This window comes from Temnothorax curvispinosus, unplaced genomic scaffold, assembly GCF_003070985.1.
Source record: "Temnothorax curvispinosus isolate PA1 unplaced genomic scaffold, ASM307098v1 QBEX01016800.1, whole genome shotgun sequence".
NCBI classification, from domain to species: domain Eukaryota; kingdom Metazoa; phylum Arthropoda; class Insecta; order Hymenoptera; family Formicidae; genus Temnothorax; species Temnothorax curvispinosus.
The window spans coordinates 1,049,670-1,068,482 of record NW_020226580.1 but is presented as its reverse complement, the minus strand read 5'-3'; the positions used below and the strand labels follow the sequence as shown (position 1 = coordinate 1,068,482).

The following is an 18,813-nucleotide window of genomic DNA, read 5'->3' as shown; positions in this document are numbered from 1 at the left end:
ATGATATCTTCCTACTGTTTCCGCGCCGTACACTGACATTGATTCTAGTACTTCTGAGACTCTGAAATATGATCATTCTCTTCTGAACTCTCGTATCATTTTTCCTACCAAGGCACGGGTTTTCTTTTTACGATTTACGCTGCATGCCCCTGCACGACGCGTACTTTCAGCTATTACGATGCTACCGCGCGATAAAGGGAACGAATCTCCCTTTCGCTGCATATCGGTATAAAATTGTATGGAATCCACGCTTTCTCGTATACCGCGCGGGCGTATAGGTCGTGATTTTGTCGCGTTTGGTCCGTACGAGCAATTTCGCGGTCGAGTTCTCTCGCGCGGACGACAGCGTTATCGTGGCTGTACTTCGTCTTTGGTTTACTGTCATTTAACGGCGTAGCTCCGAACGGTTTATCGGAAACGATACCCGAACTGATAACCTAAACGAATCCATAATTATGCGATTTTCGGTTTACTTATTTATTTATTGAAATTATATGTAGATAAAATACATAAAAATATTTTTATGTTGTTTTATTTTCAAATAAATAATTTTATATTAAAAAGATAATTAAATTATTTGTATTAAATAAATAAATCCTTAAAATAAACTTTAAAAATCCTACTTTATTTTATGTTATTTTTGGATATATAATATATTATTCTCGTGCTTGAATTAATATGCAGAATCTCATCTCTCTCCTTTCGGGAATATTCCATATATAATATTTTTAGACAGCTCTTTAAAAGATTCACGAAGGAGCTGAACAAGTATAAAGTTGGATTCATTTTGCACACAAGCCCTCAGCCAGAAAAAGCATTTATATTGCTTCGATCCTCGACAGTTTAGCTTAGTAATCTTACAGGCAATAGAATATATTATACTATTTGAATATTGTAACGTTTTGCGTATACATAGCATAATGTAAAAGTTTGGCAAAGAATAAATAAATTGGTAAATTTATCTATACCGCAAAAGTTTAACCAAAGCTCTCGCGAATTCTAAAACTCAGCGAATAGATATCATATCTAAGTTTTTGCAGCGCGCGAAAAACTGGAATTAATGATAAAAGTAAAATTAAAAATATGCGCAACGTGAAACGTAATATAAAGATTTTAAATATCGTGAAATAATCAATGACCGGATTGAATCATGTTCGAATGGATCACGTTACTCTTTTGCAGACACATCTGCTGGTGGATAGGATATTACAAATTATTAAAAAAATGTGTAACTAGCCGTATGAAAGTGCCGGTGGTTGGGGAAGGTTCGGATGAGAATGCACAGACAGGGTGGCATTTTTGACTATTACAGTCTTTAATTTAATTAATCGCCGTTTTGTGCACGGCTAATTAAATTATGGCGTGATGGCGTGTAACGCTGTGAAATGCAAGAATCTATTTTAATTTTGTCGTGATCTCGTTTTTGCGCACCCTGCAGTTTTTGAAGTTCAGAAGATTCTACATTGTGCAATTGTCGGTAGTATTGCTTAGAGATATATCGCAATTATAATTATTGTGAGTGAAATTAGAGCCGTTCATTCGCGTAGCATTTTCATTCAATTGCAGAATAATTTACGAGCTATATATTTTTGAAATTACATTGCTATGGTACCAAGCATCTTCTCACAGAGCGTCGCGCGATATAATTACGTAGAAAGAGAAATAGCTTTCCTTTAGCGAGGAAAACTTATTTGTAACTTGAGTCGAACAAAATTTCCAGACCGACAAAAGTATCGTTTTCGACATCTGTGAGTATTACGAACTGCCGAATCAATTTCGTAATATAAATGCTAGTTAGTAGTTATAAATAACGATACAAGTGTCATTAGATGCAAAATGTTTAAACGAAGTTATTCATATTTTACAGATAACATTTCTATTCTTTATTGTTTATCAAATCAATAGCAAACTCTCCGATGCACTGATAAAGGATTTCGAAATACATGCGTTTACCTGATGTATAATTTTAAAGTTTAAACTTCCTCTTTTGATGAGAAAGCAGTTGGTAGCGATGCGAAATGCACAAAACGTTTGGTACGAAGAATCTCAAAGTATCTATTTTTTATGCCGGCATTAAAACAATCCTGGAACGAAGTTGCATCCGTTAGTGGAAGAATCGGAATCGGCATGAAGAAATGAGATTTAATTCAGGTCCGTTTCACGGGCGCTGATCTTTTTCAAGTATTTTCACGAGGATGCACTCATTTACCAGCGATGTGAAATGCAATATTAGCGCAAAGGTAGGAATATTATGACTTAGAATCCTTTTCTGCAAAGATTCTATCTTACACTGCTTAACAAAAAATTAAATGAGGGAACAATAATATAATTATAATTACTTTAAATAAGAGATTCAGGCCAATTATTTCAAATTCTGAAGTAATATCAAACATTTTAAATTTTAATTAAATTTTCTACAGAAATGTGCTATAAAATACAAACATGTAACAAAGTTTGTATATAATTAACTTTAGTGCAATTAAAAAAGAGCCAAAATTCAATATAAGAATATATTCATGTTGTGTAATTATATTAGTCTGTACAGTACAATTTGTTTGTACTGTAATAAAAAAAAACAATTTACTTACAAAAATAAAGTTTTCTCTAAATATTCTTATAGCAACCATTCTATTAGGTTTAATAAAAAGTCAATATATTTTTTCTGTATATGGCAGTGTTTCAATAATTAATCATTGCCAAATGAATTCGATATGATGTGTCATGCTTATCATCGATTTATTCATTGGAGTGACACATTTGAACGTACGTGTCGACGGAATAAACAGACACCTCTCCATCGCGATAAATTCGCCACTATGTTGCGACTGACAAGTGAATGAGAACGTTTATTTTCGACTAACAGGGCGGCAAAACGCGTATTGTTCGTAGTCACAGTAGAAGATATTAATAGTCGTTGGCCATTTAGTTACAATCGTTTGCGCGAATTGAAGTTTTCTACAGCGTCAAATACGGCGCATGAACAAGTGTGTGTGTTTAAAATAGTTAAATTATTGAAAATCGTCCAGACCAGAAACACCAAAGAGCTTAATGAATCAATAGATAATAATAATAATAATAATAAGTAAAAAACTTATTAATTTTTAAATAATAATATTATGCTATATATATCAAATAAGTATTATGTTCATTATTTTAAATATAAAGAAATATTTTTTCTAGTTATACAAGGATTACAAATTTTTGATTAATCTGTTGTTTTGATGTATTAATTAAATGTTCTTGTAATTTCCATGGAGTTGTGAAAACGAAAATAATACATAAACAATTTTTCATTTGCTCGTATGCATAAAAATCAAATGCATTTAAAATTGCTGTTGATAGCGCATTTCCAGAGGGTATTGAAAATAATACATTTATTAAATTAAAATTGTTTGAAACAAGAATTTTATATAGGAAATATTTTCTCGTTGTGCGCAAATAGCAATTACGCTTTTTAGAGAGCAATAACTGTTCGATTTATTAGTTATTTATAATGTCAACTGTAATAGACAATTATAGATTTTTTATTAATATCACATCGTTTTCACATCAGTTTAATAATACACAAAATATTTTTGCAATTTTAAATAACTAAGTAAGATCAATATATAATCTGTAATATAATTTATATTATATAGCATATATTTATACATATATATTTATATACATGCATAGGGTAAACTCGGGTAAGTTGGTCATACAGGAAAGATGGCCAACCCATGTTCATTCGATGTTTCATGGCGAGCTAGATTGAAAGAACGTAGGTTGGCCATTTTTCCTGTATGGCTATCTTACCCGAGTTTGCCCAACCAAGCTACTTTCTAGACTAAATATTATAACGTAATAATAATATTAATAATTATGTATATTATTACGTCTCGACGAAATAATTTTCTAAAATCGTTATTCTGAAAGTCATCACCTACGATTTGTTTAGTTTGTACGTCGCTTCCATACTCTGCGCGACTCAAACTCTGCATTCAGTCCGAAATGATTGAGATAAAAATACGAAATAACATTGACGGAGTCGCGTGCGGCAATATCAGGAGAACATTATTATTCGCCGTTAGATTAATATCCCGTCGGTGGCATCGTACCGTCGTTTCGTCGTTGCCTTGTTCTGGTAGTCTGCCAAAAGCGCGTAGTATTGTACGTCCCGGAACCGGAAACACCCACCCGTATAACCGTCGGGGCGCACATCCGAATATCATTGTGAGAGAGAGAGCGCCCTTGGAATTGCGCAGCTTCGAGATCGGGACTCTCGCGAAACCCGGGTTGAAGTGGGCCGCGCCCGTTGCAAAACTTTATCCGAATAAATTAATTAGCCCGGTGTTACAGGCAGGGACGAGAGCGATGGAGACGGGACGCTTTGCAGAGTTGAAAGGCGATTAAGTCACAGAGACGACCTCGTGGCGTCGTGCATGCCGGACTCGTGGTTTGACACTAACAAATAAGGGACTATAAATCTCAACGATCAACTACGCTATTCCACGAGGCAGCTTAACGTCAGAGCCTATACGCGAAATTATTCATATTATAAACATTGAATACAAGTCTTCATTATATCGGCGATAAATATTTAAGCAGTATAAATTTTACAGTACCCTTCATTATTGTAATTTTAGAGAAATTATGTATAAATTGTAGAATAAATGTCAAACGATAATCAGGGTTTCCTGATATAATTTACGTGCTCTTTTAACTTTTAACTTTTAACTGACAAGATAATTAATATTCCTCTTAATAGTTTCAATTTTATTAACGTGGTGGCAAATAAAATTACTTTAAAGTTGAATCGATATGTCACGAGTGTCGAACATCATTTTACCGCTTTTTCTCTTTGAATTAGAACGGAGATACGAAGTATAAAAGATCGTAGAATGATTACGTCTCATCAACGCCTCGCCACAAGGTTTCATATCCTGAAACCCCAAGCGATGTGAAATGAGCTTTCCGAAAGCCGTAGATAATCCCAACTAAAAGACTACAAAGTTCTCGAGACCAAGTACTCTTAACGTTTATCGTTAGATCATGAACTGCTCACCGTGTTCTAAAAGAGACTGCCATTTGAAGGTAATCATGCCTTTCACAATATCTCTTCATAGGCTCTCTCGGGAATGAAGTTACGGTGCTTTAAAAAGCTTCCTTTTCACATCAAATGCAAGTCAAAATGGTAAATTTAGAAACGTTGTATTAATGTAATTATAATCGGATTAATTGTTAATAACATTATTTTTTTTAAATTAGATATTTTAATGACTTAACAAATAGCAATTAATAGTGCCGAAATGAAAATACAATGGCAGTAGCATTTAACAATAATACAATGTAAAAGTCGTTCAGGAAGCAAAGAGAGAATAGAACCATGCGAATAAGCGGCCTATGAAACTGATTTTGCTCTCAATTAGAAGAAGCAAATTGCCGCGCCAGATTACGAGTTCTGAGATGTCTTGTTCGCCAAGCCAGTTAAACTAGAGGGGGCCATAAAACTTTTCTCGAATAAATTAATTAACCTAAGAGATCAGGAGTAAGTAAAGTGGAAGCTCGGAGGGCAATTAAGACGACGCGACGTATCGTTCTTGCTGCACTGTAATATTGGGTACACCTTCGCGGTACAGAACGAGAATACACGCGAATAGTTTTAGCGAACTAACAAAAGATGTTACCAGATCGTGGCAAGTAGAAACGTTATTAGAAAGTGCAAAATAACCCCAACATTGTGATTACGCACTTAAATTCTTTCAGCTACATTCTCAACAGTAATAATATTAACACTTAAAACACAGCTTCTCCGCCGTAAAATTTATCCTTGGTAGTTAATGTTATTTTCAGGCAATTAATATTATTTATGTTAATATTTTCGGGAGTTCGTAACTCTTAATTTGAGATGTGAGAAATACCATAATAAGTTACCTCTATAACTCGCAGTCTAAATTAATCTCATTTAATGACACTTTGCGAGCCTGCGCGGTTTCGTGCGATTTAACTTCCGCAGTTTACATTTTACGAGAAGGTGAAAAATCTGTGGAGAAGAGAGTTGGGCATGCGAACAGTATGCATCGCAGGATGCGACCCGGGGTGGACGCGCCGGAAATGGTCGAAATCCGGAAATTGGACAGCGCTTCGTTAGGTCATTGAACGGGTGTATTGAATTTGACAAAGCTAAAACTCACGTTGCACTTCGTTTCGTCTTCATCCCACTTGAAGCGGCAATTAATCTTGTCGTTGCACTCCAATTCCGCAGCGATGCACGTCGTGTCCTCGCAATCATACTCGTCTTCCTTGCAGACTGCAAAACAAAAAAAAACATCGCGAATATCGATTATTATTGAATATTGAAAAAGTATTGATTGTACAGAAGTATAGAACGTATCAAGTTTCCAATATTCTCTTTTATTTATAGATTTATTGTTTGATTAATTATATCCGTGCGCGCGTTAAACATCAAATTTTAATTATATCTAAAATTAGTTTAATTTAATAAATTTCTAAATTTGTTTAATTTAATTATATTTAAAATTTTCACTATATATATAATACAATAATCGTAGAGTTGCCATCACATATATAATGTATAACATTAATATGCGTGACATATGTAAAATTCTCAGTAAATTTATAACGAGCTTAAATATTTCTACCGAGACGTCCTTCCGTGAAATAACCGTGATAGTCGACTTTTAATTCGCATGAGAAAATTGTAGCCTAAGGTCTTAGCCTTCGACAGCGATGTGTTGGAGCGTAGTCGCGAGCAAGATATTAGTTCCGCGTTGGCGGCAGGTGTGGAAAGCCGGAAATTCTTCTCATGCCATACTAGAACCTGTGTGAATTCCGCACACGTAACTGCGATTCTGCGGGCCACCTCATTTAACATTCAGACAAGTGCGCTGCTATTAATTTGAAATTTGATTCCTTTACCCAACGATTATCCCCAACTTCTCGCTAAGCGTAAGATGCTTATTGAATGAGGCATACATATAATTATAGACTAAAATGCGAAAATGTAAGCCTTTATGTAATCCTTTGTAATAATCCAATTTGTCTTACCCATTTAAAAATTTGTCGACTGGCGCATAAAGCACTTAATACTATTTTTTAAAAGCGACAACTTATTTTAAAGGCGTAAGTTAAAATTTAAAAAAATGTTATTAAAATACGTAGAACGTATCGATTTTAATTCATATCTTATATATCTTCGTATCTTCGTATCGTGTTTTAAAATTTTATTTGTACTGTTTTAAAAATGGATAGCTTATTGCCAATTATTATTGACAACAACAAAAATAGAGCTATATATAAAATATTATTAAGCGAGTATGTCATCTGTGGGAATTAACAGTGCGGCTTGTTAACTCGAAACAGAAGTTGGCGCAACAACTGCGCTGTTGACCGTTCAATTCGGAAGATAGTAAAATAAAAATCCATACGGTATATGAGTTGGATACATATATGAGAAAAAAATTTTGTGAAATTGTAGCAGATATTTCTGGAGTGCCATGTGGAAAATTTCCATGTTATCGTAACCACAACAATACCGCGTTTGCGTAGTTTGAACTACCAAAAGCAAATTGACGTTATGCTATCTCACTGTTAAAAACTGTTAGAAATATTGGTCAATGTAGAACGTGTTTCAAGAACACTGACCTTAATTTCGGAATTATTGGAAAATTTTAGAACCAATTTTTTTTCCAAAAAAACAAATTTTGTTTTTTTTATTAATAAAAATATTTATCTTTTTTATTCCAATAAAATTTGTTTTTTATAACTTGTATCCTCTTATTATATAAAAAATATTTAAATATTTACTTTATAACATATTTTATTTGTTCTGTATATAACTAATAACTACTGTTGAAACAATTAATTAGCTACTCATTAATTTATAATATTGTATTATTATAAAATTATTTATGCATACCAATGATTTTCTATGAGAGCAGTTAATTGGCAATTAGTTAGAGGATATTATCTTTTATAGTAATGAATAATTATAAAGCATAATGTAAATCTATATTTTATTAACTTTATTAAACCTAATTTTTATTCATATATTACTCATAGGTGATATACAGCTCATTTTGTCGCGATTTATTATTTAAAATTTAAATTTTATCTGCCACACACAAATCTTTCTTGTAAAATTATGTTGTGCTGAATTAAATAATGCATGTAAAATGTTACATATATATATTAACACAATCTATCAAATGACACTGGTTTACGATAGTTATAGAAGTGTGCGGTAGATGTTAGATACGTAACATCATGAATCGATTATTGTGCTGTTTTGTCATAATTTCGAGTTTTAACCGTATATCTATACTTTACTATCCAATAATAAAGAATAGCACCTTAATCCGTTATGTGCATTTTATGACGACGTTAACGCCGAGCTTTAATGACACGTACCTTTAATGACATTTTTCTATATTTACGGTTTGTTTCAAGTTTATCATTCCAAGAACGCACTTGGCTGGAAATATATTTATTATTATATTCGTCCAAACTCACCTTTCTCACCGCCCGCGGTATTCTTTTCTCTGACGGCGGTTATCACCGCCTCGAAACTGCTGTTGATAGCCTTCGGCTCTGCATAGAACCTCAAATGGGCGATATTGGTCGAAACAACGACGGTATCGGCGATACTGCCACAGAATTGGTTTTTTCTTGAAGGTATGTCCGTTTGGTCTTCAAATATCTCTACAAAGTTGGCCTCGCATTCGTTTGGCTGCTGCAGACTGAAAGGGTCTAGAACCAGCTGGATCTGAAAATTGTACATGTTTTTATTTTCTTAAATGCGCACACATTGCAAAGATTTCTGAGACACAATTAAGCGATATATTGATTTGCTATCGCGTAGAGTTCATTATCTATATTAAAACTATGCAGTCGCACGCGCAGAGTGTGAGAAGTAATTATGTGTATAGAATACTTGAACGTAATAATATAGCGGGATCGATTGCGACATTGCTAAAACTTTTTGAGAACATCATGGCTTGTAAGAATTACGCATATGATACGTGAGCTCTTTGCCACCTCGGATTTATTCCGTATTCGAGAAAAATGAACAACTTTATACATAGTTTGGAAGATATATTAGCTTCATTAACAATTTTAATAATAAAGTTTCGGAAACTAAAAGATTCTTCTATGTTGAAGCAGATGCCGTTATCAGCCGCTATGTAAATTTTGTAACGGATGTGTATATCGCAGACAAAGTATTTGCATAAAACCACTCCGTTATTTCCGCGCTGCGACGGCAAAGAGCTATTGTAAATCATTCAGAAACGTGTTACTTTGAACGAAAACGGCGTTTGAAATCACGTTGCTGCAGTCCAATAACAAACATTCGTATCGATTGAACGTAGTAAAGTAGCACTTGGATCAAATAAGGATCGTTATATGACGTTATATGACAGTAAAGAAATATTAGGAGAGACACGTTTTATATATTCTAACTCATTGATATTAAATTTTCGACAATGATATGATATATGTCGGGAATTCAGTGATATATAATATATAGAAAATAAAATGCTTTTACCTTCCATCCCACCTTTACTTGAATGATCCACATGCAATCCAACGGGAATCCCTCTTTCTCGGCCTGAGTCTTTCTGTCTTCGACGTCGCTGCTGTGAATTATCACCTGCGTACCCGTCACGTTAAATATGCACGGTTCTGGTTCCGGTAATACGCCCGCTGTGAATCACACCTATTACAGTTCTATACTTTCCCTAGGCCCGCATATCAACGCTTATATATTTAAAACTTGCATTTGTCTCTGTCGTTTTACTAGTATTATAATATTTAAATTCAACAATAAGGATTTGTTTAATATTATTAATTAAATTATCTTATTAATATATTACTTTTATAATATTCTATATATTTTAATACTTTACAATGCTTTATATTTTTACGGATTATATATATGAAAAACAATATTCTTGTGTACAAGATAAACGTAAAAGCGTAAAAAGTCCATTTTGATTTCATGTTTTTATGTCGACTTAAGATGTTTAAACAGTTTCTCATTCATAAATAAAGAATAACAATTATACTAGTCTATGCGTATAACATGCTTTTACCACGCGCCGGTTTATAAGTGATATGAATCGCGCGCATGCCCGACTAGTAGATACGAACAGTTATGGTACGACGTCTTAATCCCTTCTGTGTGATTATGATTAGGCATAACTGATAATATCTCCGCACAGAAAATTGTAATAATACAAAACTAAATCTATTGAGAAGTTAAAGTTTTGGAAATTCTGGCAGACAAGTAATAATTTTCTGATGGATATACATATATAAATAAACGGGGGAGAGGAAAAAGATAATATCAATAAATAATTATACAATAAACTGTCTAAAAATCATTGTACATTAAAACCAATGTGAAAATATATAAAACGTTATATCGTTGATACATCATTCATTTAGCACGAATGCGAAATAAATGTTACACAATATATCTGATTTTATGAGAAAATACATTCTTATGGTTTAAATCATTCATCACTTTCTCCTTTTCTAATAGCATTTAGAAATACATAAAACATAAGGAATAAAGCATTTTTGACTATGTATTTCATTAATTTTTTCTTAATTAAAAATCGAATATTTATTAACAAGAACACATCCTGACAATAATGTACAAACACAATACTAGATAATTTAATATTAGACATTAATATTAAAACTTCAACGAATGAGTTAATCAACCACGCGGCGAGATAAAAATTTCAATGTTTGATTTTGTTGGTCGCAATCGTTTCTACCATTCGCTTTATACATCGATCTAAGGTTAAAGCCAGAGTCACCGTGGTCGTGCTCCGACCGAGTATTCATAGTCCTTCCTTCGTCCTCCTACCAGTTGACTATGAATTAATTTTGACCTCGGTTGCGGTTGCACGGCGTTCGCTGCCGTGGGCCATCTATTTCTCTCGTGTCTCGTAATTTTCCGAACAAGGATATACAGCGAAGATCGTCGATTATTCGTGATCGGAGATATGAATTACTAATTATGCTCGTCACGTTATCTCCATTTTCTTTAAGTTTAGCACGTCTTGTTATAATAGGGAGAGAAATTACATTCGCTCAGTACGTAGTTTAATTAATTAAGAATGTAATTAAAAACAGTTATAGCTGTATATAATAATAGTATATATTAACTTGAAAATGACATCTTTTTGTCTCGTACTGTTCTTTTTTTTACATGTGCTATTAAGTATTGTTCTTCTGTTTTTTTAAGTCATTTTTTTCCTCATTATTTCTAGACTCTTACTTTTACGCTTATCATGCATGAACACGATATGTAGTCTGCATGGATAAGAGGATTCAGTTATGCTTTGATACCGTGTCGATTAAATCATTATGAATCATTAGATTAACAGACAACAAATTAGTTTCAATTGTCATTGTGTCGAGCCAATTATTTCAGCAACAAGTTCTCTCTCGCCGAGTACGTGAGAATCATGCGAACAAGCGTGAGAAGCGGAAGAGCTAGGGCGAGATGTCGTGTTTGTTATTGATCGCTTTGACTAATCCATGGTTACGCGCCCAAAGGATATATCTTACATTAAGGAGAAGATTTGGCCAGTAGTATATCAGAGTTAAAGAGAACCCACAAGACAAATTTCTGGCACATCCAGAAAAAGAAAACTGGGATAGTACCATAAAAATTGAGATTCCAGAAAATTGTGTGAATAATCAATTTTTCTTGAAAAATAGTGTTGATTTTTTTAAATGCTACACATAAACGTAAAATAAATTGGACATTTATTAAAATAGTTTTTTAACAATGCCGCGACATTTTATTACTTGTTTGTTTGTTCATGCTTTATTCAAAGATTTCGAAATTATTAGTTTGCGCCCAATATTACATTTCAAGCGAAATTAGAGTTTAGAAAGAAACATTGAAAAGTTTAGAAAGAGAGATCCTGCGCAATAAAAGATTTTGTAACTTGGAGACTTACGATAGGTCGGCCTCGGTATCGTGTTCCACACAGCCTTGAATCCCTTGCCCTCGATATTCTCGTCGCTATGGAATTGCAGCCAGAGGTATCGCGTCTTCGACGTGATCTCGGGGGGAAAATTCGTGCCGCAGAACTTGCCGAGGAGATTAGAGTAACCGTACTGACCGTCACGTACCTCGAGGTAATCGAAACCGCAATCCGGGCTGTCTTCGAGCTTGAACTCGTCCCGAAAGTCAAGCTTCAGTAACATACCTTTGTCAGCTGAAATGAGAGAAGCCAGACGGGTGCCGTTAGGGAGTGCACCATAAAGAGGGATACGAGGGGAGAGAGAAGACAAACCTTATGAAATGTCTAGCGTGATGATAGAGAGCGCGAGAGATGCAAGATATGCCGAATATTTAGATTAGCGAATGTAAACTTTACTCCCTCGTTGGACAGCATTGTTTAGTGGGGCGCTCCTTTTACACAAATGCTTGTTAAGCTTCTGAGCCATATATATATATATATATATATATATATATTACTTATAATACATGAAAGGTAGCAATATTATTTACATTGATAGAAATTAAAATCGCTACCTTTTATTATAAGCAAATTAAAGAAAATAATGTTTTGACTAGTGATTATTAGTCATTGATCTTAGTCAATCAATAATTACTGGTAATAAATTAGCGATAAAGTGAAAAAGTTTTGGTTGACAGAAAAAAATAGTTTTAATTTTGATGGACTAATAATAAAATTACATGAATGTATGCAGTATACTCGGAATAACATAGCTCTGTAATTTTAAAATGTTTGACGCTTACGGTGATGTTTGAAATTGCGCAGCGGGAGCAAGCAAATCCATTTTGCTGACTAATTTAAAATGATAATGACTGTAATGATAAATATATATAATACTTTAACTACAATTTCGGTTAACCAATAACCGCGATTAATATATGGATGCCGCGATATTTCGCAACTCAATGAGTCAATAATTATGCAATCTGATATCTGTAACACCGCGCGAACTTATACCTATGCTCACGTATCACATTATCCTACATGATTTATAATATTATTATGCGTAATGATTAGAGTTATAACGTTTCAATTATACTGGTTCTTTAGCTTTTCTTCAAAAACATAAATAGTACGGTAGTACGTGGAATGTATTTTTATCTCGGCTCCTACAAAATTCGCAACGCGAATATCTTTTATGATCAAACGGATTACTCGACAAATATTCCAATGTCGTTAGCTCCGGAAGTCAGAGTCTGGCTCGGGGCCAAATTGTTCCTCAGGAACTGTGACACGAAGCTACATTGTTTTCTTGTTGGTCACCACGTTTGCGCTGCCGTGGTAGCGCTTACAAAGCATTTTTTTTCGTGTAATATAATACTTGCGTCAAAAGGGACGTCAGTAACACAGTTTCTGGAACACTGTAGCGATAAATAAACAGAGTCTTTGGAAGAGACACAAAATAATTTATCGCGTTAAACAAGTATATCGCTGATTATTTTTTAAAATAGTTTCTTTTTTAATTTATACGCATTTTTTATTATTTATTAAATAATAGTTTAACAAATAATAATTTTACCAGTTATCACCGGCGGCGTATGCGCCACGACAAGAAGATTAGTACTCAGAAAGTCGCGGGAGGGGGAGGCGATACGTGTCGCCGTTATTTTCGTTAAAATCCTACCTACGCGATGCGATCTATAATGAGGCTGTAGGGATGCAAATGCGGCTTCACTTTCCCTGCACGTACGAAACTTATCTGAGAATTATTCAGGCGAGACCGATCGTTAGGATACGCTCTATCTTCCGGCTCTAGTTAGATACCCCGGTTTCCCGTTGCACATTCATGTGTTTGTCGGCACAATCGTGTGTGTCGTCAGTATGTATATATGGACCACCAGCTCATTTGACTATGCGCATTTAGACATCACCCTGGGCAACCACAGAATCATCCTATTATCCAAGTAACATGCCCTTATACGTGTCTACACGTTATTGAAACCACGATTGCTGAAAGTTTATTGCGTTCACGCGTATGTGCAGAAGTGACAAATTTTTTCCTTCAAGTTGAACTATAATTCTGTTTATACCTCTAATTATTAATATTCTTATTATGACAAAAATACATATTTACGTATAAAATCTTTTGCAATCGGACATTGTTTTTTTGAATCACAAACTTTGTCCGATTTTTTGATGATTTAATTGTGCCGCAAGCAACTCACCAGTATGATGAAGGAAACGTTGACTCTCAACCGCAACGATTGCCGATATATTTACCCTTGGATATAAATAGTTCTCAATGCGTTCCCAAAAATAGTCCGTCTATTCTAGACGTCAAGAACGGCGTATACGGTTACAAAGTTCTTTTACCGAATTTAAATAAAATAAGATATAATATATCTTTAATGACACAAAAATATCATTTGTTGAACTGCAAAAACGATTTCAGCATGTCGCTTGATAATGATTCAATTTGCTCGAAAATCTAATTTAGAAATTGGTTTGCACAAGTATGTTTGACTTTGCCAAACAATTTTCAGTAGAATTGCATATATTCAAAGAATTCTCGGAAAAAAATGTTGCACCAAACTTATCAGATACGTCATCAGAATAAATAGCTCATTACGAATTATGTATAATTGAATCATTATTAGATCAAAATATGTACAATTCATTTCATGAAAATTTTTAACAAGGACGAATATTTTTGTAAAATTATAGTTACATGATAAGGAAAAAGAATAATAAAATGTTAAAAATGTATAAATGTGAATGAAGAATGCAGAATTAGCATTCGCCTGATAACTGTTCTTTTACATTGTACCATTGAAGAACGCGTAATTACAGCATCAAACTTTTCTTATGAATGAAAATTTGGCCAGCTCCTCTCAAAAGCCCACGCATCGCATAACTATTCGCCAAGAACGAGCGCGTAATAATAATAATTCCACTTTCCCGTATAAAACGCGATTTTGTGGAGAAAAATCGCTATGTTGAGGTCGTGATGGAAATATAGCGTCGATTACGGATGCCGCAAAAATCGCCGCACGTCTTTGCAACCGGATGTTCTCGCTTACGCGCGCTGCATTCGAATGACGACTCGATAGGTCCTTCTCCTGGACTTCCTTTGGCAAGGACGTGCACTCGAAACCAGCGAGAACGAAGAGAAAAACGAAGATGTATAGACCGTGAGCAGAACTCTCGGACCAAAAAATTCGATAAACTTACCCCGAGATCTTGTTCACTATTGCAAGAAAATATGCTTTGACTGTAATGTTTATTTATCATGAAGAAAATGTGATGGAATTATGGTTTTGGTGTGTTGCGAAGACTGAATAATGTATAGCGGTATGTATTCGCCTTTCAATATTAATTTAAAAAGTCTTAATAATGCGGTGTGTCTCTATACATATATTAAATTTTATTTATCCAGACTATTATAGATATAAAATAAATTTTTCCTGTCCGTTTCAGTAACATAAAGTGTTCCAGAGTATCACAAAGCACTTTAAATCTTTCACATTTTCTTTCTAGTGTGCATTTAATTGGATGCTATTTTCTCGAGAAACAAGCAATATTATGCTCTTAGGTTTTTTTATTATCTTAAATTCACTCTCTTAGATTATTTTCATTGTTTTTTCTTTTTTTTTTTTAAACAATGAAAACGCCAAGCAATCAGAACATCGATGATAACAAGATTAAACGACCATTCGACGATACGCAGCAAGAAATCTTTTTTACAACACAACGTTCAATAGTTCATCCCTCCTGTTTCCGCCATTACGTCGTCGGGCTGGGACATCGTTACGTCGACATAAGCCGTAACCCGCTGAATTTCATTTCGCTTGATAATATCTGGTCCGAGCTCACCCGTCGGCGCGGCACAGCGCGAAGTCTCATATCGTGAAGTCACTCCAGTGACTCGAGCGTTTCCGCGAAGACGGAACAATTTCTGTCACGGAAGAAGACCCTCAGTCCCGCCGGTGAAAGCCTGACGCCACAGCCGCAACACACATATCCATACTTCACGCTGCCGCAGTTAGGTACTATAGCGTATCTGCGCCGAGTGTTTCAATTTGTTTGTGGATGCGTATCTTTGTGCTCATATAAGATCTCGAGAGCCGCAGTTTATCTCCACCACCGAATTACCATTTTACCGTGACTGTCGTGACTGTGGGTTTCTCTTGATAATGAGCGGCACTTTCCTTCTTCTCTTTCTCTCTTTGGTAAAGCCATCGAATTTTCCGTGGCGTCTTAATGGGTAACTCTCGGAATGCCAAAGGACGACCTCGCAATGCGCGCACCGCAATTAATGCCAAGAAAATTGAATAGCATTGACCCGGGGAAATATCGCAAGGTGATTGCATTGGTTTCACGTGCGTCGTTAAAAAAAAAGCACGTAATTGCGGCGAGCATAATTTTTCCTGCAATTTGTGTAATTGGATGATTTAGTGGTCTGATTTTACGTGAACGATATAGAAATGCATGATAAAAGTAGCTAATATAAATTGAGGAAAAATATACAGATCACAACTGAAAATAATTAAAGAGAACAATTTCAAACCTACCAATGCAAATCTAATAGTTCCGATATTACGAACATTCCTCTTTTTTAAATTCAGTTGAATAAACAAATTAAAATATTTCAATAGAATTTAATAGCTATTTGTTTATTAAAAAAATACAACCGAAGCATCGCAGAGGCAAATATCGCTGCTGCGCCCGCGCCGTGCCGATTCTCTCTCTGTGAGGCACGCAATAAAGCAAATAAATAGTTTTAGATTTAAAATAAAATACAGCATCGTAAAAAAAAAAATAGAGAGTGGCTCTCTTCGAACGTTCCTTTTTTTCCTAGCGGTAGCTAGGGTACGTGGTCCTCGTAGTAACGATCGACGCCTAGTGGTAGTCTCCCTTCGGGAGGCTATCGAATTTTCCATAGAGCTTCGTCGAATAAGGGTGAGTCTCGGCATGGTTGCCGGAAGTTGCACGAGCTTAACCGCTCTGTTCCAGAAACTCCTGGAAAATGGTGCATCCCCATACCACGTTTCCTCGTCTGGACTGGATGTTTATTGCCAGTATGCTGCTGTGTGAGATAATGCACGCGGATTTTTCGCCAATGGAAGGTTTAGGGGTGAGCAGCGAAAGGCGAGAGAAAAAAGGAATGTTGGATGCATCATATATTCGGATTTTATGAGACAGAACTAATGTCGTAGATGACTAATCTGACGCAATCCTCATCGATGCTGTATTAAATGGAAATAAAACAACTGTTTCAACCAAATAACGTCTAGGAACAAAATATCTCAAATTTAATATACGTGCTTTATATAATTTTATTTTTAGAATCAATTTTTAATTTAGACCTAGTTTTTTTTATATTAACAATTTGGTTAGATAAGAAATTGTTTCTTGATATCTCTGAAGTTTTATATCAAATTAAATTGAAAATTTTTTTAATTATATGAAAGTAAAATAAAAAAAAAATGCCGTCGTTATATATCTAAAAAGATTAGAAAGAGCAGATTTTTCACGTTAATTTTTTTATGACCTTTGATGAATTATATGAGAAATTGAAATTTAAATATAAATGTTTTTTACATATGATATTGTCACGCATATCGATTTTTCTTTGTTGAAAAGTGCAATGTAGAGGGTACTCGATCTATTCACATGGAGTTATAAATCGTTAATACGAAAATTTTTTTCACCACGAAAAATCAAATTGTGAAAAAATATATAGATTGCTTTTATAGTTTACGAGATAAAACTAATACCAAAGCTTTGTAAGCTTTCACAAAATGATGAAGCTCCTCAAGATTTATGAGAAATATTGCATTCTCTGTTATTTCATAATTTACAAGGTATGAAATATTCACACAACTCATACACACGACTTAGTTTAGTATTCTCAGTCAATCAATAACTCACACGAGCATTGTTACTGCGCTCGGAAGCTTTATACAAATATATACATATATTACATTTTGTACAGTACTAAAATAAATTTACAAAAAAGAATTAAATTAATAATTCACATTTTTTGCCCGTTTTTCTAAGTTTTGCATATTAGACATTTAAAAAGTTTCTATCTATGTATATTAAATGCTAAATAAAATTAATAAGAAAGAAAAACAAGAAGATAGAACGAATATTTTAAAGTTAAATATACAAATCTCAAAAAAATGGAGTGTCTTGTGCCTCTTTCTTTAAGAAGGTTCTCTTAAGAGTGCATTTCAATTAATTGAGTCTGACAAAAGAAATAATAATTTACAATATCTTTGCGAAGTAGTAGCAATTTCTTTCTATTCTTTTCTTAAAATGACTTTTTAAGTGTTATTTTATGTTATAGGCCATTTCTTTTTATAATTTTTTAACAAAATAAATAATGTCGCGAGTTTTATACATAATTTTCCATTGTGCTAATTTGGAAATATTTTACATGCATGTAAAAAGTAGCAGATCTTAATCAATTAATATCCAAGAAATAGCTGAGCTCTTGATAAGCAATGGATTGTTGCAAAATTCTTCGATATCATTTTAGAAATGTAGTTCATGTAATAATTGTGAAATGCAACAATTACCTACATTCACGTCGAGACAATACTGATAAGAGAGTCGTTAGACACGACAATTCTCAAGTCGTATTTATAAAATTTTGCGGTTATTTATTTCCACAATCACGTTATTCCCGGTATTTCACGGGAGATACACCTTATCTCGATGATGCGGTTTACTATCACAACTATCGATGATTTCGAACCAGATCGTGGTTGAACACGGACCAACGCGCGGTTGAACACCGTTCATCCACCGCGATCACACA

The 18,813-nt window shown here is 34.2% G+C and overlaps 1 protein-coding gene across 4 annotated transcripts in view; it reads right to left on the bottom strand.

The window, feature by feature from the left end:
- Nucleotides 1-18,813, bottom strand: part of LOC112467011 — a 108,874-nt gene that overhangs the window by 12,060 nt on the left and 78,001 nt on the right. For all 4 annotated transcript variants that reach the window (XM_025035437.1, XM_025035436.1, XM_025035438.1 and 1 more), the window contains 4 exons: nt 11,982-12,242; nt 9,545-9,702; nt 8,512-8,764; nt 6,174-6,289 (listed from right to left, as the gene is read on the bottom strand). In XM_025035437.1, coding sequence (XP_024891205.1) covers nt 6,174-6,289; nt 8,512-8,764; nt 9,545-9,702; nt 11,982-12,242 — 788 coding nt within the window. The remainder of the gene's footprint in view (nt 1-6,173; nt 6,290-8,511; nt 8,765-9,544; nt 9,703-11,981; nt 12,243-18,813) is intronic.